The following is a 22112-nucleotide window of genomic DNA, read 5'->3' as shown; positions in this document are numbered from 1 at the left end:
ATCCATTATTACCATAATGAGCAAATTAAAATGTATTTATTCTTTGTATCATCAAAGCACTTGGAGACTTAGGGTGAGAGACTGTGCTGCTAAAAGCCAGAGTTGCACACAGAGTGAGACTGTGTCTCTTCAAAGAACCTCTGCTTGTCCAGCAAGAGGAACAGTGGCAAAACATAATGATATTGATCATTTTGTACAGGGAAGCAGATTCTGAGAACTTTTATCTCTCTAAGGTTCTCATTGTCGGCTAAGACTAATTAGGAAAATGAAGGGAAAGACTGTTGTGTCTCAGGAATCAAAAAGCCATACCTGAAGTCACTTCAACAGGCAACTGAAGAAAAATTCTGCAAGGTTTTGAAGATGTGATCTGCCTTTGAAAGCCCAATGGAACTGATGGTAATCAGACCTTGGTAAGTTCTCTGTCCTGTTTAGGACCATTTAAGAGAGAAAAAGACTCAATGTAGTAGCTAGAAAACACCAAGACATTTAATTTGATAGCCTGAGAGGTTGTGCTGCCATGGGCTCAAGACTTTGTGTACCCAGAGCAGAGAATCTCTACGGAAAGGCCCAGCCAGGAGTGGGGCTCTTGCCTTCCCCTGCAGCATGAGCCTGAGTCCTGGTATGAGGCAGTGAGGACACGCTCGGGGATAAAGCTCTCCCTGAGCCATGAAAATGACTTTTTATGCCGCGTGCCTGGCCTTCCTCTGGAAGACAGACGCAAAAAGCAGAAATAAATAAATGATTTTACACTCTATTCCTAGAAAGATGACTTTAGTTTACTTACCACTTCCCTCTTGCCAAGACTGGAGCATGTTTCATTTGTTGAAATATTCATTTTTCCCTGTCCCTTGAAAGGAGCACTACAAATGAAAGCATAAATTGCTTCTAGACAGATATTTGCTTCCTTCCCACTTGCCTCCAGAAAGACATGTACTAACAGTTGCAATGTTTACCTTGTGAATCTGCCAGGTGGTGGGTCATCTGCTGTTTACACTGTGCAAAAATGTTCTGGTAATTTATCTTTTTCTACTTGAACCATTTTCAAACCCCGCCAGCAGACGGAATGGGAGCGGTGGTGGTTTTGAGTCGCCGATGGTACCTTGGAGCGGTGAGCACAGCACGCACCGTGTTTGCTCCGTACCCCATGAAACTGTTGCTGCTCTGTGCCATCCTTGGCATCCTAACCGCTCATTGCTTTGGGTAAGTGAATGTTTCTGAAGCCAAGTCCATGGGGTGATATGATAAAGAATGAAAATCGGTGCAGACTCTTTGCTTTATGTTCTATGGCACATAATTGCTGTCTTGAGCGATTTCTGCATGTCTAATGAATAGCGAAAAACATTGTTTTGAAGTTAACGTGGTGCAATGTGTCTGCCTTTAGAAAAGTAATCCTGCTTGATAAATCTGAGATGACAAATCGCCATGGTCATGTTGTAGTGTGGAATTCTGTTTGCAGCATGCAGCCTTCTCCAGTGCTAGCTGCTTGACTGCGCTAGAGAGACAGGGTTTGTTTTCTATGAGTACGTAAATGTTGAGAATCTGGCTGATAGTTGCTTCTTTCTCTGCTAGCTTAATAGATTTTGCTCTTTCAGAGGACTGTGGTCAATCAGTGACTGTAATCTTTCCAATCCAACTATATTTTTCCACTCTTCTCTCAACTTCGAGCTCTGATTTCATGCCTCAGCGAGCTGATGAGTTTTTGTAATTCCTTTATTCCATGTGATTTTTAATATGCAGTAATGGAACCCCCTTGCCAGGCATTAAATCATACTTAAAACTTCAGCTGATGCTATTCCTTATCTTGGTGGAAGAAATGGGAACACCACTGTGGTAGTTTACTTGTCAAAGTGGGTATGAAAAGAAATTAATTGTCAATGTTTTACTAAAGCTTCACTCTTAGATTAGGTGCTACAGGGAAGCATTTGTCTGGGATGGGGATTTAATCAGTAATACTGAAACTGCCAAAAGAGTAGGCAACATTTTAACTGTGGCATCATGGAAACCTTGGAGACAGTTGCCACGTGAAGGGGGTGAGAGAGAGGCTGGGGTGAAGAGTAAAGCCTCTCACTTGGGGTTCAGGTTTATTACTGGGATGAATGGGATTAATGGGTTAATGACTCTCTATTGTGAACAGAGAATAGAGTCTAAGACTAATGGGTTTGACCAGCTTGAGAAAAAACAGGCTGCTCGGCAAAGGGAGATGCTTAATCCTGGTTTTCAAAAATGCTGAGTGCATGCCAGTCCTTAGCATAGCGACTGGTGTTTGTCATGGAGGTGACTGACCTTGGAGCTGTTCGTCATGTACAGCAGCGAGGTACCAAAGTGCTGCCGGTACAGCAAGCAGCAGGCAGAGATGGGGCAAGGGCAGCAGCTGATGGTGCAGATTTTACTGCTGGCCACTTGGCCAGGTTATCTGGTAGGGCTTGCACATCTTGGCATGAAGCGCAGGTTGATGGGACATGGGTTGAGTTTCCCATGCTGACTAGATCAAACATGTGTCCTGCAGTCACCCCTCCTGAGCGCTTCGCAGATTTATTGTCATGATGGTGGTGTAGAGGACGGGGTCTACTCTTGGGCATTGAAAAGTGGGTCAAGTTTCATACAGAATCGATGCCAGTATGAAACGAGCACTGAAATCTAGAGGTTGCTTGGAAAATTTTATGAAGTCTGACAAGTGTTAGTTCTCTTCGGCGTGCAGTTTTGCACAGGTACAGGCCAAGTTGCTCTGTCCTCACCACTCAGTGGTTTCACACCCTGAAGCTCTCGTTCTGTTGAATGCAGTGGTGAAAAGGAGTCCCTTAGCCTCAGCGGCGCCGAGAGCGTGGCCAAGGGCCGGCGTGCCCGGTCTGTGAGCAACCTGCTGCAGCCCCGTGACTGCGTGCTCTCCGCCTGGTCCTCATGGAGCAAGTGCGATCCCTGCCAAAAGAAAAGGGTGAGTGTTTGCGGTCTGGGCACGAAGCCCGAGAAACCAGGAGGCAGGAGCTCCTCCAAGCCTTGTCTTTTTTGTCCGTGGGGTTGGGCAAACAGCCGGGAGCTGACAAGGAGAGCGATGTACAGGTGAGACTGCGGGCTTTTGCTTTCAGGTGGCTTTTAGCTCTTCAGCTTGCCACCCTCAGTAACTCCAGTGCTTTCCAGGCTGCCTCACTGTCCTGAGATTGTGTAGGCCTAGGTCTGGTGGAAAAACAAGCAGGAAGCCCAGACTTCACAGGAACTTTCTCTCCAACAGTCCTCCTCTTCCAGCGACAGTGCAGGGCACCACCCCCACTAATGGTCCCCCATGGGACTTGGAGACACTCAGTGCCTCTCAGGATTAAGATGCTTTTTCTTGTCTGCCAACAAGCATTTTCTACTTTAGAAGTCCCATGAAATGAAAGTAATGATCTCAGTAGCATGAAGAGCAAGATCCCCGTTGCTAGAGGGACCTCTGCTAATGAGTTGGAGAAGCCATTCCCAGGCTTAAGCAGGAATAACCAGTGTCAGGAGTTGGGAAGAGTGAAGCTTCATATCAAAGAGTTAATCTTAAAAGCTGGGAAAAAAAGGAGGGATAACATATTGGACGGAGTAATTGACTGCTTCACAGCAGTGTTGTGGGCGGAAAAAAATCCCTAATGATACAGAGGGCCAAGTAAATACACTGACAGAAAATAACAAGGGATGTTGTTACCAGCGCTAATTGAAAGAGGGGAGATGTAACAGAATCCTTCCTTACTCTTGCAAATGCCTGCACTACCCTGTCAGGCTCATTTAAACAAACTGTCAAAGAAAAGCGAACTTTCCTTCATCCCTTCCAATCCTCAATCCTTCCTTAGTAAAATTAAAACTATCACAGATCAGAAGCCTTTGAAATGAGGCACGTTACCGGCATTACACTTATTTGCTGACACTTTTTTTTTTATATGACAGTACTCTTAGATCAGATGTCCCCAACACAAAGTTTGTTTTTTAACTAGGGAAGCATAAAATTTGCAATTTCTGTACAGTTGAGTCAATATTTTTTATTTAATCACAGTACAGATTTGCCCGCTTGGAACAACCTTCTCAGTTCAATGGAGATCCCTGTGATTACACTGACAAAGAAACCGAAGACTGTGTTACAACTAATCCTTGCAGGAGTAAAGTTAGATGTGAAGGTTTTGTGTGTGCAGTTACAGGTAAGGACTTAGAGAGTAAGAAGTGGTGGTGCTCGGGTGGTATCTCTGGCACCACTGCTCTGAGCTTTCTGCTTCTGCAAGAGTTTTCTGGGCTAAAGAGACGTCAGGAGTTGAGCCGGGTCCATCCATGCTTGTCTTGTGTTTGCATCAGTGATTTTGTCTGTTAGCCAATATCTGTCAGTCAAAAGTATGTCTTTAAAATCTCCAAATAGGAAATTAAAACCCAGTTATATCAGTCAAATCTGTAGCACCCGTGGATCTGACAGCAACAGGAGAACATGCACTGGGCATCCCTGACACAGCCCAAGAGCCCAGCAGGTTATGGTGGCGGTCCTCATGGCATTTCCCTCCACCCCTCTCAACAACTAATTAGTCAGGGACACCGTGTGGAAGCAAGGCAGCACTTAGCTGTATCCAAAATGTGATCGGCCTCTGCTTTGCATCTGCAGCCTGGCAGCAGAGAGGGAAGTATGCAGGGAGCAGGGTGCTGGGGCAGGAGGGAGCTCAGCACAGGAGAGGGGACAAAGGGCAGCAGCTCTGATCCCTGTCCCCCCGGCTTCTGTTTCGGTGAGGCTGAAAAACATCTCAGTAATTATGGACGTGGGAAGGGATGAGAAAATAATGCCATATACAAGGTCTGCTGAACAGGCTCCAGCATGTTTGTTTTCTCAAAACTAAAAAATTTCAGCAACAGCAACAAAAAAATTCTATTCTGTCTTATACTTGTAATTAGGGTGGAGTTTTTTTCTAGTTTGAACAAGGAATTTTATGATTATGAAATTTTTGAGCAAAACTGAACAGATGGACTTTGGTGATCTATGCAGATAGAAAAGAAATATTTTTCAGCTAGATTTGAACCATACATTACAGGAGTCTTTTATTTTGTTTCTAGACTCTGAGTCAGGGTATGTGATAATAGATTGGGTTATGAGTAATTTACACCTTGTGTCCTAGGGAGATGCATTACACGGAGGCTGCTTTGTAATGGGGATGATGACTGTGGGGACCAGTCAGATGAAAAAAACTGCAAAAAAGTGTTTAAAAAATGTGACCAGGAGATGGAGCAATACTGGGGAATAGAGAATCTGGCAAAAGGGTAAGTCAGTGACCATGAGATGCTTTCTTACTTAAGATTAAGAATGATCTTATGTGGCTTCAGAAGTAAACGTGGAATGGAGAAAAGCTGTAGCAATTGCTGTATCCAGGAGTTGGTTGGGATCTGACAGCCTTTGGGCTCCTGATCCAAACCCTGTTGGGAAAATCCTTATTGTCACCATGAGTCTTTCAGAGAGAGATGAGGTGAGTAAAAGTCCCTCGTGCAACCTGTGAAGACCATCAGCTCAGCTTGCAAATACGTTGTGCGAGAGCCTGTGTGTGCCCTTTGTGTTGCCAAAACTTGGTGACTGAAGAGGAAAGTGTCAACACCAAACGTTTCTCTAATGTCTACAGGTACTTGCACTTAAATTAATCAGTGGGAGAGTTTCGATAATCCAGTTGTTTTGCACAGATCTGAGTAAATTTAGACTTTGGCCTAATTCAATCTGTAGGGAGCAGGAATGTCCTAGCCTTTCAGAACTGGGAGACTACTTCAAACCGTGCTTTTGAAATAAAAGCAAAGGAAGGTTTGTTAAAATCTGATGATAATGTTATTAATTCTTTATAGAGTGACTTAAATCAGTATCTGGGGTTGCCTAAAATCTGAACCTGACTATGAATTTGTATTTTTGCACAGTGTATTGGGGGGGAAGTGGGGAGTGGAGAGGGTGTATGTGTCAAAATTTCTTATATTTCTTCCATGACAGTGAGAGATGGTGGAATTTGTGTCCTTTGTGTGAGTGGGGTAGGACTAACCTGCATTTTAGCAAGCTACAACCTCATGGGGATTAAAATTCAAGCCTGAACTGGTCCAGCTTTTACAGGCTAAGACTGGGGTAAATTTCTGTAAGATTGGACTATGTGAAAAAAATATTTTCTCATTCTGCAGGAAAAAAATGCTTTTTACATTAAAAAAAAAAAAAAAGAAAAAAAGAAAAAATCATATTGCAAGGAGAAAATTCTGATTTCTCCTTATTCTCTGGAGATATGGCTTCTGCACATGTCATTGCTAATGCTTTGTACTTCTGAGTTTAATCAAAATTAAAAATAATGTTGGACAACTATAGAAGAGTGCTTCTCATCTCTTTGAAGCTACAATAGCTCAGTAATTTGCGTTTAGTGGACTTCCATTCTTTTCAGGTTGTTCTAAAATTAGAGTTAATACTTTACAGCTTCAGAGTCTTTAGCATACAAGCCTCTCTCCAAAATAAGGATAGGCAGATCTAACAGACCTGGAACACTAATAAGAACACGACATGGACTATTAGCAATTCATCTTTTTTTTGGTGAAGTTTCATCTAATGACTATTTGTGCATGAGTTTGTGGAAATGAATGCCATGTCCTCAGCTGTGTGCCACAAAGGTGATGTGAGGGTGTCCTGACAGTGATCAACAGAAGGGGTTATACTGCAACAGATCCCACCAGCAGCAATAGAAAAAGCAAATGTTGGGGTTTAATCACCTCATCTAAAAAGGTTGCAGTGCTACGTCCTTTCTTAGAGCAGACAGGTGAAGATTACCATCCATCATCCACTAAAATAAAAGGAAAACTTCCCAGTGATATCAAGGATTAGTTGAACAATTGCTTAAGCACCTTTATTCTTGTTCCCTGACAGTTTTTATTCTCATCTGCTGACCTCTGGTTGGTCCTTGACCAACCTGGCAAAGGTTATGACTGATAAACCAGAACAAAGAAATGTCAATTAAAAATTATTCTGGACTGATCACATGGGCTGGCAAACCCATCTTTGAAGATCCTGCTGGATGCTGCTGCACTACTGCGAGCATTCGGGGATGCTCGGGGTGGGCAACCTGGTGGGGCAGGAGTTTGTCTGGTTCAGTTTGCTTTGCTCTTCCCGGAGAGTTCCAGTAAAGGCTACAAAAGTTGCCAGTGCTGGTCGTGGTAATGCTCTGGTGTCATTCATAGCTGGGTGGTTAAAATTGCCCTTCATATTCACTGAAGTGTCAAAATTTGACTGTTGTCTTTTGCTTTTTTGTTAGTCAGTCAGGTTTTTCTGGAGCAACTGGGTTGGTCAGACAGTGACAGAGGCAAAACTTTCTTTTGGGGTTTCAAAAACAAGAGGTATGAAACAAAGAGCCCTCAGCCAAACAAAGCAATCTTTTGCCTTTCTAAGCCAAGGCATTTGATGTTTACCTCTAAATCGATGATGATATTTTGCTGTTTTGCTTCATGTACAGGTTAAATATCTTCACAAACAACTTGGAAGGATTAGTTCTTGATCACAGGTACTATGCTGGGGGATGTTCTCCCCATTATATCACGGACACAAGATTCAGAAAGCCATATAATGTTGAAAGCTATACACCAGAGGTATGTCTCAGATTTGTTTGCAAATAAACATACATACCTATATTCCAACAAATTTAGTGCACAATACCGATAAAGCTTAATTACTATAAAAAATTAGATTTATAAAAAATTACAAAATTATTGAGATCAAATGGAATGAGACTGAATTTAGCCCTACTTCTAGAAAACATCATCATACCCCACGCACTTTATGAAATTGGACATGTCCCCTTATATCATCCTTGTGCACTGAAATAGATGGTGATGTTCCCTTGGACCTTGTAATTGCAGAAACTGAGCCTAACCTTCCCAGTGCCATCTGTCCAAGAGGGCCTGAAAGCCACGCAGGGGACACGGGGAGGTTTATTTTAAACAGAATTGTAAAGTGTCTTGAGAGCCATGCTGGGAGAGCTGTCTTTGGGCAGCAGCCTGGGATTTAGCAGCACACCATGTGCTTTGTGTGAAAGCTTATTTCTGTAGCGCATCAAAGCTGTATTTCAAATATTATATATTTGACCTTAATGTTCTTGATGACATGGCATGATATTTTTGAGTGTTGCCCACTAGGAAACCTTTTCCTTTTAAAATTCATACTTTAATTGATGTCGGTGTTTAAGATTTCACCTCGTTTGCATAAGATTGACATATTAAGTAAAAGCCTGAGGTCCTTGCAGTGTGGAGGAGATAGTAGCTTTCCTGCTGCTGTAAATCAAGTATTCTTGAAGTACCAGTGTTAATAATAATAGTGCTTTGCAATTATACAAGGCTTTTCATCTTCAAAGTGCAAGCATTAATTCACAAGTATATTTGTATCTGTATTCCTTCCCCATGCTTCAGGTATACAATCTCTATGCAGGAAATTAAACGTGTTGTTTTTGCTTTCTGTTTAGACCAAAGGCAAATATGAATTTACAATGACTGAATATGACTCCTACTCAAATTATGAAAGCACTGTCCTGAAGGCAAAAGCTTCGCAGACTAGCTTCAGCTTTGGTATTAAAATACCAGGAGTGTTTGAACTTGGTTACAATTCGAATGACAACAGGTTCAAGAAGTTCCTTCAAAGGATGAAAAGGTTTTCTTCAACTGTAAGCATGGCTCCACTTAATTCTCTGCTAACGCATTATTTGTATGTGCATGTATATTGGTTTGATCCTCATCATCGGGTCAGCAGCCATGACTAGGATAAAAGAAATCTTTCCTCCTGATTGGATTTTGCAGTTTGCATTGATCAGGTGTTAACTAAGGCCACAACACCTTCATTTGTGTTTAGAGCACCCAGGAGATTTTCCGTTCACCTATCAGCCAGGAACTGGACGGCCTAACCTCCAAAATCAGACACAATTGAGTGCAGTCTGTCCAGGGTCTTGCTGGGCATCCACATTTGGATGTTTGTAGTGAAGTAATTTTGAAAAAGTTAAACTAAGAAGCTGGTTCAGACGGCCTCCCCTCCATACAGTGAACTCACTAGTAGGAGATGTACTAGCAGAGTCTCTGTGCTGCACCCCAGCCATGGAAGCCTTTAAAAAGTTCTTACCACTGACGTCAAAGCATTCTGGGAGGTGGGAGGTGAGGGGGTGCAACCAACCTAGCGACTCCTCCAAAGCAATCTGCGCAGGCAGAATTGGGGTTTAGCTAATGGAACCAGGAGCCCAGAGTTCCCTCTGCCCTGCGGCTGAGTTATAGCGACTAATAGAGAAATGTTTGGTGAAGGATGGGCAAATAGGATTTTCGGCAGTTCTGGGAATTTCTGCACCTGTACACACAGTCTAGAAACCAGTCTGTGGTGTGAATGGCTATTGTCTGTGTGATCGCTGCAGAATATCATCTCGCATGTGAAGGGCCATCCCTCTTTTAGGTGGGTTCGGCAAGGCAGGAGCTGTCACTTCGGTAAATGACAGTGCAAACAGCGAAGCCAAGCTGTTCAACTGTAGGGCAGCCTTGATGATGACACAGAACAAAAACTTAGCAGGCCTTCCATGGGTTTAATTATGGACTAACACGTACCATTTTACTTTGGCTGATGTGATCTATAGGCCAACTACATCATTCACCAGCTCAGGACACACACACCAGAAAATATGGATGGCACAATCACTTCCAGTCTCATCTGCAGGGATTTGGTCGCAGCTGTGATCTGATGCACACTTTAAGCTGGCTGGAGATGCTTTAATCTATAACTCCTAGGACTGCTTTATGAGATTCAGTGTGAGGTAGTGTGCACCATCATTTGATTTCTTTTTTTCATCTGTTATTGCTGTAAACAAACCTAGCTCTTGTCAATGGTTTAATAGTATCACTGATCTATGTCTCTGCCCTCAGTATAAAGTGCAGTCAGGAATGGCAGAGTGTTCCTTGTTGCTATTAAACTTGCATTTGCTTCCTGCAAAGAGGCATTTCCCATGACAAGATCAGAGGTATATGAGAAGCATTTTCAGTAGATATCCATAAAGGAACCCAATACTATGTCTTGATTTTATTATTTAAGCTACAGAGTTCTCTATTGAACCCTTCCACCATGTTTTCATCCTGCTGGCCCAAACAACTGGACACTAAATCCTTTGAACATGACAAAAGACCTCTTGTGTTCCTGACTTTTATGCCAGAAAGGGGAGATACAATATTTATCCATGTGCACGTATCTTCACAGAGACACGTAAATACATTTGTGTGTATGAGTGTTTGCGTTTTCTTCTTTGAGTTTTGTTAACAGCATATTCTGTGGAATATAGATATTAATTTGGATCAGCCAGAAAACTACCATTTCAGATACAGATCATCATGTGTTCAGATGTCAGAGTTTTTCAGGTGAGAGCTTGTGAAAGGCAAAGACTGGTCAACGTTATTAGGGGTAGAACAGTCTCGTGGGATGCTGCTTGTGTCCTGGGTCTGTCAGAGCAGAGCCTGGAGCCTGCCTTTCCCCATGTCCCAGTCGTGGCCCGAGCCATCACCTAACCTGTAATGGGTGTCCCTCCCTTTTCCTCCTTCCTCTCTAATACCGATCAGAATCCTGATTTTCAGAAACTTTACTACTAAAAGGTTTGGCTTTGCTAAATTAAAAGACTGCCAGTTGCAAACTGTTAAACTGATAAATCCTGACCAGAGTTAACTGCTTAATAGCAAATAACTACACATTGTCACAAGAACGACATCCCTCACTTCTGGATTCTCTTGTGTTTCTGCATTTCATGTAGTCCAGCAAATTCATTCATGCCCGTTCTGAGCTGGCTGTTGCCATTTATAAACTGAAGCCCCGAGCCCTGATGCTGCATTACGAGTTCCTGCAGAGACTCCATCAGCTCCCGTCAGAGTACAGCTATGGGGAGTACAGAGAGCTCTACAGAGACTACGGGACCCATTACATCACGGAGGCTACCGTCGGTGGCATCTACGAATATACTTTAGTCCTGAACAGCAATGAGCTGCAGAAGGCAGGTACGTGCATCTCATGGTTGTGAAAAAGCATTGGGGCCAGGTTTTCGGTGGGAAAACCCCTCTGCAGGCACTCAGTGATGGTTCAGGTCTGAGGTCAGAAATGAGTGATGGTGGAAGAAGGAGACAGCAACATCTCAAAGACAGCCTGCGGGAAATAGGGCACTAGAAGTGCTTTATGGCAGTGAATAAAGAGCCTGGTTTTCAAAGCATGCTCAGCATCACGGGCTTCATCCAGCTCTCAAGCTGTGGGTGCTGCCAGTTTACAACAAAGGCCCCTGTAGCAAGTATTTTAGATGACACATTTTGGAGGCTGACAAGACGTTGAGATGAATGAGGATCATGTAGCTTAACGCTTTTGTTAGCTTTGAAAACCTTCACCTAAGTCCTTTTTCCATTGCCTTTCAAATGACAGTTTTGAAACACCTTTAGCCTCAAGAGCTTTTCCAGCATGTAGGAAACAGTAAATAATTTGCTGGGTGACTCTTGTGCCTGACATTGCTCTTGCTCTTTGGCTCTAGCTTCCTTTTTTGTGAGAAATTATGATTGTTGTGTAGGATAGAGCGAGCCGTGTGACATTAATCAATAGCTGCACTCTCTTATTTATTCATTGGCATGGGAGTGAGTAACTGCCTTTGCTGTCTATTTGCAAAAGCATTTAGTGGACTCTGCTGTGTGTGATGCTCAGTCTGTTTGCTCTTCTGCCATCTAGGAAGTTGCTTATCCTGTAGGCAGATAACGCCTGGAGGGACAGGATTTAGACTCAGATTTCAGATATTCAAAACATTAGCACTGCCCAATTTCTCAGCTGTTGGTGCAGGCCCATCACAAGCCACATTTCTTTGAACTAATGTTTATTATTGTTAGCATTGAAATGATGCCTGTCAGTGTCTGCTGACCTAGATCAGGATCCTGCAGTAGTATCAACATTTTCACGCTATCTCCAGTGCTGAGCTGGGCTGTAAATTCTCGACTGGAGTTTGGTAGGTCCAGTCAGAGAATTCAGGTTTTTCCCTTCAAATCCATCATTATGTCTGTACTGTCTGTGTTGGAAATCAAGTCTTCTTTTGCAGATCTAATATCACACGCCATGTCTCATGATTGGTACTTGCACTGCTCTCACGTATAATCCAATGTGCCAGATGTGTCTGTGATTCATGATTTGACACTTTCTGTGGGAAAGACGGCAGGAGAGAGTTCTGAATTGTGCTGTACAAGGTTGTCATAAAATAGTAGTTCCTGTCTTCAGGTGCATATGGACTATGAACATTAATAGGGGCCATCCTGCATCAACCCAAAACTCAGTGCACCCTCTTTTCTGATCTAGAAACTGGCCAATATCAGATGTATGAGAAGAGCATAAGAACAGGACAGCCATATGGAGATACTTGCATTATAAGCTTATGTAAACATTTGTATCATCACGACAGGAGTTTATCCAAAAAAGTAGAGTTCATGGAAATGTAGGGGATTACAACAAAAAAAAAGTAGAGAAAGAAAAGAGATTCTTTACTGTAATATCTGGTGTTTCACTGTGATAACTGCTTAAATATTTTTGACTGTCAGGACGGCAAGGAGTTTGGAGAAGGACTTTGCAGATTTTTAGGGCAAATTCTTATATGCCAGGAAAAGAATTACAGTAGAGCTTCATGGAGAAACTTCCATGAAACAATTAAGGCTCTTCTGGAAGTAGAGAATTGGGCATGTGAGCTAGCAAAGGGATGAAAATCTACTTTATCTGTTACTTTTAAAAAGCCTGGCTCCTGATGATGGGAACGGGTGGTGGGTAGTCCTTTATCAAAGACACTTGGCGTTTAAGTCACAGGCCAGGCTCCCACCCATCGCAGCTCTGCATAACCCAGTACAGCTGAGTTGGTAATTAAAATCCTCCTTTTCCATCATTTGCCTTGCATTTACACTTGGTTTCAGAGTCCTGTAAAATGTAGAGATTTAATTTTATTTCATACAGAACTGTTAAATATCCCAAAAAAGGTTCCTTCACCTTATCTCCTTTTTTCCCAAAAGAGGAATATTTATCAGCTCCCATTTTCTGTGTATGTGGACATAAACCAACAAACAGTTGTATTAAAACCCTACAAATTTTTGGTGTCTATTTAAGGTTATTCTCTGAATGATGTCCAGAAATGTGCACAGCATGGCTTTAACATTGGTGCAAATATTGATGGTGTCTATCTGAAGCTTGGAATAAATGAAGCTGGCTGTAAATCCCTTTTAAAAGAGATTGGAGGTAAGCATGAAACACTTCTGCCATTTAATTTCTAGCTTTTGTCATAGTGAAAAGAAAATTTTGTGATCTTGCCTGCCTGAAATATTTCCCCACTCCCTCCAGCTTTTGATTCTGCTGGCTAACCCCAACCAAGCTTAACAGAGGTGTAGATGTCTCAAAGCTTGTTTTTTTGCAAGATTTTATTTGCTGAGTAGAGAAGAAATATCTGCTCAGTGTCCCAGGGAAAAGCAGGGACAGATCAACCACTACCCACCTGGCTGGTGCTATGTTAGTGATCTACCCATCTCTCAGCAAAGCAGCCCAGCATGCTGCTTTTTGCACCCAAAAAAGCCCAAATGGGGAAAGCAGGGAGGTAATGGTGTTGGTGGAGCCTCAGGGGACATATGGGAAGCTGCGGGTGTTGCAGTGGGAGGAGGGTACACCTAGAAGATGTGCGGAGAAGAACAGGCAATATTCATGGTGGTGAGCATCGGGCTCTGGAAGGACCTGCAAGCTTATAACCATAGGGAAAAAATTTAGGGGGGGAAATAGGGAGAGATTTAGGATGCAGGAGAGGAGGATGGGGGTGTTGCTGCAAAGAAGAAGGAGGGGCACAGGACATGCAGCATAGGAAACCAGATTCCTGGTGTGAAACATTAGTGGCCTTCTTCCTTTGCCCTCTCAGTGGGATGGGTCATCTCCAAGGGTGTTTTGCTGTTAACTTGTATCTCAACTGCAATCCACAAAGACATACCTGAGCAGAGTTGGCCACTTTCTGAATGCATTTTTGCAGACGGCACCTCCAAAAAACAGTATGTGGAAGATTTCATCGTTCTTGTCCGTGGCGGAGCAAGCGAACACATTACCACGCTGGCTTACAAAGACCTGCCAACGGCTGCACTCATGCAGGAATGGGGAGATGCTATACAGTACAACCCCGAAATCATAAAGATAAAGGTACTGTATCCATCACTTATTTCAGCGTGACTTAGCTGAACACCTTGGAGAACTCTGTGTTTAAATAAATAGGATTTTTTTTTTTTTTTTTTTTTTTTAAAGAGGAAAATTTCTAGGCCAAATAATAAACCTGTATTGTGCAGCATAGTTTCTCTAAGACCGGGTATTCAGAAAATCAAAGGCGTGATGCATTAAAAAGAGGGTGGTTGGAAGTACATGGAGTAAACAGCTTTAACCCTTCTAACTGGGCTGTGCAGATGTGATCGCTTGCTGCCTACCAAGGAGATCAGACAATCGACCTTCTGTTTTACCAGTGTATCACTTATCAAAAATATATCTGGAAGCATGTATCTTATAAGGACTTTTTTTTTTCTTGAAATTTCTCCTGTCTTCTGTAAGCACAAGTGAGTATTTAGCAACAATTCTCCCTGGTTCAGAAGGTCAAGTAGTTCACCATACATGCCTGCGTGTTTGTGCAGCTTAGGTAAACCTTAAAAATATGAGTTAGATTTTGAAGTGTCAGGGTTTTTTGATCCTGAAGAGTTTTAGAAATGCAAGGCACTGTAAAAGTAAAAACCGAGCAAAAGTATGTAGCAATTCTGCCTCATCATTTTTAATATCAAAATAAGTTCACTCCGAGTGAACAGTACAAAGGTGCAAGAGAAGATCCTTTTAAACAGGAGTTTAGACTGGTAGTGGTAGAAGTTGATTTTATTATTGTGTAACTGTTTTTTATTATAAAATTTAATTTTAGGCAAAAGTATTTATATATTTGAAAGATATTTTGTTCTCATTGAAAAATCTGACTTCATTAAAAAAAAAAAAAAAAAAAGAGGTGAATTCTAAAAAAAATGTAAAGCAAAGCAAAAATCAGTAATTTGGAAATACAGCCAGTGCCTGTTCTGCACTTGCTGCAGCCCCTTGTGCGCTATGGATTGACCTTCCAGATATGTGCTGGGAGGTCTCTGGGCAGGAGACAACAGAAATGCAACACTCTGCACTAGATCTCATGTAAAGAAAATTCTCCTGCAAGAAACTGTGATGTTCTTTGTCTTGCCTAGCATCAGTGACCTGGCTGCCCAGTGAAAAAACCCAGATGGATGTAATTTGGATTTGGTATCTATAAACCTTAATTTCCATACTGATATCCCTGTGGGGCTTGAAGATCAAAAGTACCAGCAGAGTGTGACTAAATGTCAGCACAAGAATGCTTAGTTAAGGAAAACTAAAGCAAATCAGTTCATAAATCATCTGCTGAAGGGACTTGGCAGGTCACTCTTAGTGTGTTTCCTCATTTGTATGAACTGAATTCAAAAAGCAAAGTATGGATCACAGATAATTGATGAAGAGTAAATGTACAGCAGCAGGAAATGAGCATTTTTTTATTGAAACATTCTTCTATGTCTTGTAGCTTGAGCCTCTGATAGCAGTAGTGTGATCTTTCATGCTTACTGTATTGCCATGACCTGTATGGCAGGCATCTCTATAGCAAGATGGGAATTTGGGGTGGATCCCCTGATGACACGTGCCAATGTTGTCCCACTGGCATTAGTGGGTGACTGGCAGTATTGAGACCACACTTTACCTTTCCCTTGTTCTCAGGAAAAAAGTAAATGAGTGGGTCCAAGTCTCCTTGGTCCCTACTGCACGTTCACCATGGAGTGCACTCCCTTATCTGCTCCCACCCACCCCATCTGCAGATGAAGATCACAATCCTCTCGCTTCTGAAGAGAGTAGAAACCCTTATCTTGGCTTCATAAAGAGAGAAATCAGCCTTGAAATGCAGAAGTGCTTAAGGTGAAAGTGCAAATTTGAGTGCCAGTGACCATGTGCCTCTGGCTGTGCTGTGTGGCTGTAGGAGGAATGAAGGAGGATTTCGTGGGTGAGTTTTTAGGGGACCTTTTTTAAATCAGACTAAGAGAGCACTCAGGGAACATAAGTTTAAGCAACTCTGAATTCTAACAATGTCAGTATCAGGAAAATGGATGAGAAATGATTTAATTAAACTTCTGTGACACTATGCTCGTTTGTCAACCAACGGTATGACTTGTATTTTGTTATGCATTTGCAACTGCTTTGGTGTTGTAAACCAAGGGGAGAGTCCCTGTAAGTATTCCTGACATCGCTGCCTTATTGTTCACGAGGTTTAGGGAAATACTGATGCCAAACCTGGAGCCTGTACCACAAGGCCTTCATTTCCCCCTCCAGCTCTGCCACCACTGAACCCTGTGATGCTCGCACCATCTTGAACTTGGAAACAAATGCCGTTTGTTCCCTCCCTTTAGGCAGAACCACTGTATCAGCTGGTGACTCCAACTGACTTTGCTAATGCAATCACAATAAAAGAAAATCTGCGACGGGCTCTTGATGAGTTTCAGCTGGAGACCAGTTCTTGTCACTGTGCTCCGTGCCGCGGCAATGGCATCCCCTTTCTGCAGGGTAAGAAAGTTTTCTACACCTCCTCTCTACCCTCTTTAGAGAAATGAGCTGGGAATTTGTGGGGAGTGAGGAAGCTTGGCGAGTAATCTGATCTTTAGTTTCTCCTGGCATTTCTTTTTCAAGTAGTCAATTTTTATTTTTTTTTTATGAGTTGGTCTATTTGTAGGGTGCCACTGGTATGTAAAGACAGTGAAGTCAAGGGATGTGTCTTTTTAATGGGAGTGACCATCTGTATCAGTTTTGTGGAGGAATTTGTTCCTTTTCAATTATGCATTAAAAAAAAAAAAAAAAACAACTTGACATCTTTCAGTCTCCTCCTTTGCATTTAAGGTTTCTTCCATCCTCCTAGAGAAGTGACTACTGTCTCAGCATTAATTAGTGTTTGTAAAAGTGTTTTGAAGATGAAAAGCACCATGTAAGTGCCAAGCACAGTTATCACCATCACCTCCCCCCATTTCTAATAGAAGCTGTCTTCCTTTGTAAGCAGGCTGTGATTTAAAAATGAAGGGGAAAAATAATCAGATTGAATGAAAACTGCACTGCCTAAACAGAGATATATGATGTGATGAGAGCTTCTAACAAAGGGACCATTTTGTTAAGTGCTTAATTCCAATCTGCATCTGCAAAAGTCCTGATGAGAATCGTTATCTTCTAAATGTATCTAATGCAGAAATGATCACTTCAGATACCAGCTAGTTGATTGTAACACTTAAAGGATTCGTCTTATGATTACCTTTGTTTAAATAACTTTTTAGGAACTGAGTCAGGTTAACGTTTCATTTAGGATCTTCTCAACAAGAGGTTTTAAATGACCATTTATTTTCCTAAGTGGGATGCACGCCGCAGCCCAGAGCAGGGTTACGTGGACTTTTCCTCTGCCACAAAGCCAAGCTGGGTGCTCATACCCGATGCTGCAGTTTTCTCTCTCACAGCTCTACCAAGATATCTCTTTCAGAGAGGAGCAGGGGACTGTGTGGTACCCTGGCTCGCTGAATTACTGCACCGGTGTAGCCGCAGTGCAGTGACAGGATCAAGTGGCTGGGGAGGCGAGAGGGGCGGCAGGGTAGTCACAGCTCCCCTGCTTTATCGCTGTTTTATACTTTCACCAGCAAAGAAAAATGCAGATACCATTTCACCCGCTGTCCCTTCCTTCCAGAAGATAAAGCACTGAAAAGAAATGGGTGTCTGCAGGGAAATGTGACTTGAAGTTTCTAATCCCACCATCTCTGCCCACTTTCAGGAACTGAGTGTGAATGCTTATGTCCCCTTGGCTACAGCGGCACTGCCTGTGAGATCAGCGAGAGGAAAGGTAAGAGGCACCCCAAATCCGAGGAGACAGTCCCAGCTGTATTTAGGGGTGTCTGGGGATGGCAGCTGATGGGTGGGAAGTGACGCCCGGCGCTGGCTGTCCCCGCTCTGCCCAGCCCGATGCACGGGGGGTTAGGGCCTTGCAAAGGTGACAGACACACTTGGCCTGCCCTCTTCTAAATTCCTTTGCACTCACGAGGAGGTGGCTTTATTTTGCAGCTCAAAGCTGCATAAACACGCCTTGCAATTGTATCAAAATACAAACTCCTACCTAATTTACAATCCGTGGCAAGCCTCGGGTCTCCTCCAACAGCTCTGTTCCCTAAGTTTCTCCCTTTGATACAGCCAGTATGTTGCAAACTGTTTTCCCTCAGATATGCTACCATGCGTTTTAATCTTAAAATCTTATTATGTTGTTTTGAAGCATTTACTAATGCTTCTTGGTCACTTTATGTCGCTGCTGTCTCCTGACTGATGTTCTTAACTCCTAATTTAGGGTGATCTGTGAATTTAATAATTTTGTTTACTTCTTCCAGCTCGTTAATTTAGATGCTAAATAATACCAGACCACAGGCAGCCAGAGCTCTGGCACCATCCCACAATTTGATGCACTGCATTTATCACTGAGCTTTGTTTACAGTTTTTTATCCAGTTCTCCTTCTGCATGACTGTGTCCTAACTAATCCAGGCTGAAATACATTTTAAGCCAAGATTTCACCGAGCAGAGGGTCAATTTTGTAGGTGTTTCTAAGGAAGTCCATGGCACCTTAAACCGTGGAGTCACTTACACCTTGTTCCAGTCTGCTTACCACACGTGTAATCACATCCGACCCTCCCAAAGACTCACATCCATCCACTTGTCAACATGTAGCTAGCTTTCTTACTCCCCTTTCCTCCTTTTATGTGTTGCCTCTGGGTTCAGCTCCATGATTCTCAGGATTTTGAATTTATGTCACTCACATGCTCAGAGTCCAGAAGAAACAGTGTAATAGAAAAAGCAATGGATAGAAAGCTGAATATTCAAGCTGTTGTTCATTGAAGAAGAACGCGTGAACATTTCCTCTAGCACCTCAAAATGGAGCTGACACGAGTTTAGTTGCTGTGTTTCTTACCTAGTCTTGGACTAAGTCAGAGAGAGAAACATCCTGCAAGTAAATACAAAGCTAATTGATTGGGTTTTTTTTCTTGTCCTTGCTGTATAAATTGTAGTTTGAGCAAACACCAGAAATGCTGAACAGAGAATTAGCATCTTTAAAACAAACACTCATTGTTTATGACTCAAATATATTGTTACTGTTGTGGTCAGAGGTAGAGCTGTTTGTATTTAAATATGATTCATGAAAGCTCTTCCCATGGAAAGAGCTGTTTTATTCTGACAGTCCTTTCTGGCTTTGGGTTTTTTTTTCCAGATGCTGCTATTAATGGCAACTGGGGTTGCTGGGCCAGCTGGTCTCCATGTTTGGGAGGTCAACGAACAAGGAGACGACAGTGCAACAACCCTGCCCCACAAAACGGTGGTTCATCATGCTCAGGGCCAGATGCTGAGACAGTTCCTTGCTAGAGGGAGTCATTAGGAATTTACACAAAACTGATGAACAATTTGCAAACTGAGTGGGAAGATGTTACCTGACTGGCTTGCTCAGTTGGCTTTGCTCTGCTTCCATGAGTGCATTCTCATCCTAGTGCATTGAAGTTGGGAGCATTTCTGAAGGCACTGGAAGCTGGGTGTGTGTTCTGAATCACACCTTTGGACGTGCTTTGCAGTTGTCCCATTTGATTCAATGTGCTTACTGTTCTTAATATTTTGACTTCTCTCTGTCTTTATTGCAACAGGCTGAGACAAGCTTTATCTCCTGCCTTGTTTGGTAGCTGCATGATTTTAAATTTTACTGTCTTGTTTTTGAAGGTTGCTTTGAGATAAGAAAAGACTGATCTTACGTGCATCAGAATGTGCGCTAATATGCAGCTGCTATGAAGTCAGCTGTTTCATGTGGAGCAAAATACAGCACATTAAAGTCTAAATCTCAATGAACAAAATAGTATCTAATGTGACATTTAAAGCCACTGTGCCTTGCTACTCCAGTTTCCCAATTTATTTTATTTAACTTAAATTGTCTGTTGTATTAGAAATTGTCTTGAAGGAGTGAAAACTGAATTGTGAAGAACAGTCTGGTGACACCAAAGCATTGTTAGACTGTATAGCAGTTCTACTGCAGCAATGAGCTTCCTCCTGTCAGTTTCTGAAGTAGAACAGATACATGGAGAGTATCAGATACACCCCGGGATGCTCAGATACACTGATGCTCTGGTTCCTTGGGAAGAAGAGGAGAAGACAGAGAGATGCTACTGGGATGGGGAACTGGAAGGCAGCTGCTGCTCCTTCTGCTCTTGGGGATGTTGAAAAGTGGGAGAGATGGCTACACTTGCAGGAGGGGCTGCACCCTGACTAGGGGCTGTCACTCCAGGATGCCAGGACCCCCCACTGGAGCAGGCAGCTTTTCTGTCATGGGTAGAATAAATGGAACATTTTGGAACAAACATCTTTGCACATCCACTGAGATCTTCTGCCCTTAGGAGTTGCCTCTGCCCCAACCGGGCTCTGGTTCATCCGTTTGATCCCGTGAAAGCCTGTATGTCAGCAGCTGCATTGCTACTCCACTCAGATTAGGACATTTGAGATGGAGAGAGTTTGCTATGAAAAGAGGCAAAGCAAAGTGAATGATTTGCCCTTGGTTACTGTCCATGGAGCCATGCATCGCAATCTGGGTCAAACGAAAAAGGAACTTGTAATACTGTGCACTGTTTCATGACTGACCTGAGCCTGGGTTGTTCAGGGACTTGCCTCCTACAGCTTTGTTGGTGATTAATGATTTTTGCAAAGACATTTGGTGGGGCATGCTGTAAAATAGCCAGCAATAGCTTTGCTCCAGGAAAATGATTCCACCAGTGCAAAGTTGTTCATAAGTGTTGTGAGTCTTCTATCATCTGCAAGGTCAAACACTCTTCCAAGGGTTTTTCAGCAATGATGGTGATGATGGGTTGGTATCACCAGTTTCTCTCCTTTCAGACTGACGTTGTCTAAATGTAATTCTTGTAAGAACAACTCAGGCTCTCTGACATCTGAACAATGGAACATGCATTTAGTTGTAGCCCTCATGCCGCCTCCACACTTATCGACAAGTTTTTTGTGACAGCTTTGAGAAAGAAAGAGCACATTGCATATGTAAAAGAAGAGTGCTCTGTACTCATTATGGGCTTCGTAATTGAGCTGCCAACCCAAAACATATCCGTTATCCACTGTACAACTGTGATATCTTTTGTGTGATAGAAATTTGCCAAGAGATTCATTACAGGTCACGGTCAATGAGGTCACTGCTTATGTGAAGTATGATATTCTTCAAAGTTTTTAAAGGAACACTGGAGAAGCTTTGCAGCAGAGGACCCTAATCATGGTTAATGGGTGCCTGTGAGGACACATACTGCAGTGTGGTTGCCTGCCCTTCTTGAGAAGCATCAATGTAATCTGATTAGGGAACTTTCTCAGATGAGTCGAGTGGCTTTTGTGATTTTGACCACCTTTCCTGACCATCAAACTGGAGTAAGCACTCTGACACATAGCCACGGTGCATCTATCCACTGCTGCAGCAAGCAGAGCCAAATGTAGCAACCTGAATTTGGACTGTTGTTCCCAGATCAGAAAAGCCCAGATTTTTCTGAAGTGGCGGTGCCTTGGTTTGGATATTTGTTTTTTTTGTTTGGTTTTTTGGGTTGTGTTTTTTTTTTTTTGGGGGGGGGGGGGGGGGCGGGGAGGGAGAGAGATTTGACAATCTTTAAGATCAGCAGGATAGCCTACCTGAAGTATGATTTCAGTAGTAGTTGAATACTGAGCCTATATAGGCTTAGAAGCCTCCAATAAAGAACATAACTTTATCTTGTCCTTGTGATTTTGTACTTTGTTTCAACTAACTAATGATTTATTATGACCTGGATGGTAATAAAAAATACTATGCTGAAGCTTTTATTGTTTCACTTTGGTATGCATTAAATTTTGCTACTATCTTTTACTGGTGTTTCTAACTTCCACTTTCTGTGTAAGTTTAGATTAATAACCCACATATGAAAACTTGGGAAGGCTGTAGGCAGGCTGCATGCATGTTCAGCACTGCTTGTGCTGCTCCAGCCCATTTCTCTG

At 42.6% G+C, this 22112-nt stretch overlaps 1 protein-coding gene across 1 annotated transcript; it reads left to right on the top strand.

Moving 5' to 3' along the window:
* The first annotated feature begins 2299 nt into the window (after positions 1-2299).
* On the top strand, positions 2300-21679 carry C8B (complement C8 beta chain). Its single transcript, XM_042806007.1, has 12 exons — positions 2300-2358; positions 2782-2932; positions 4010-4151; positions 5106-5247; positions 7446-7578; positions 8448-8645; positions 10752-10992; positions 13109-13237; positions 14010-14173; positions 16459-16612; positions 17853-17921; positions 19330-21679. The coding sequence occupies exons 1-12, from the start codon at positions 2300-2302 to the stop codon at positions 19479-19481; spliced, it is 1734 nt and encodes a 577-aa protein (XP_042661941.1). The 3' UTR covers positions 19482-21679.
* The last annotated feature ends 433 nt before the right edge of the window (positions 21680-22112 follow it).

The sequence above is a fragment of the Tyto alba genome, unplaced genomic scaffold (genome assembly GCF_018691265.1).
Source record: "Tyto alba isolate M040663 unplaced genomic scaffold, T.alba_DEE_v4.0 Super-Scaffold_1000006, whole genome shotgun sequence".
In the NCBI taxonomy this organism is placed as follows: Eukaryota; Metazoa; Chordata; class Aves; order Strigiformes; family Tytonidae; genus Tyto; species Tyto alba.
The sequence above is the reverse complement of the archived record's forward strand: the minus strand, read 5'-3'. Positions and strand labels throughout refer to the sequence as shown.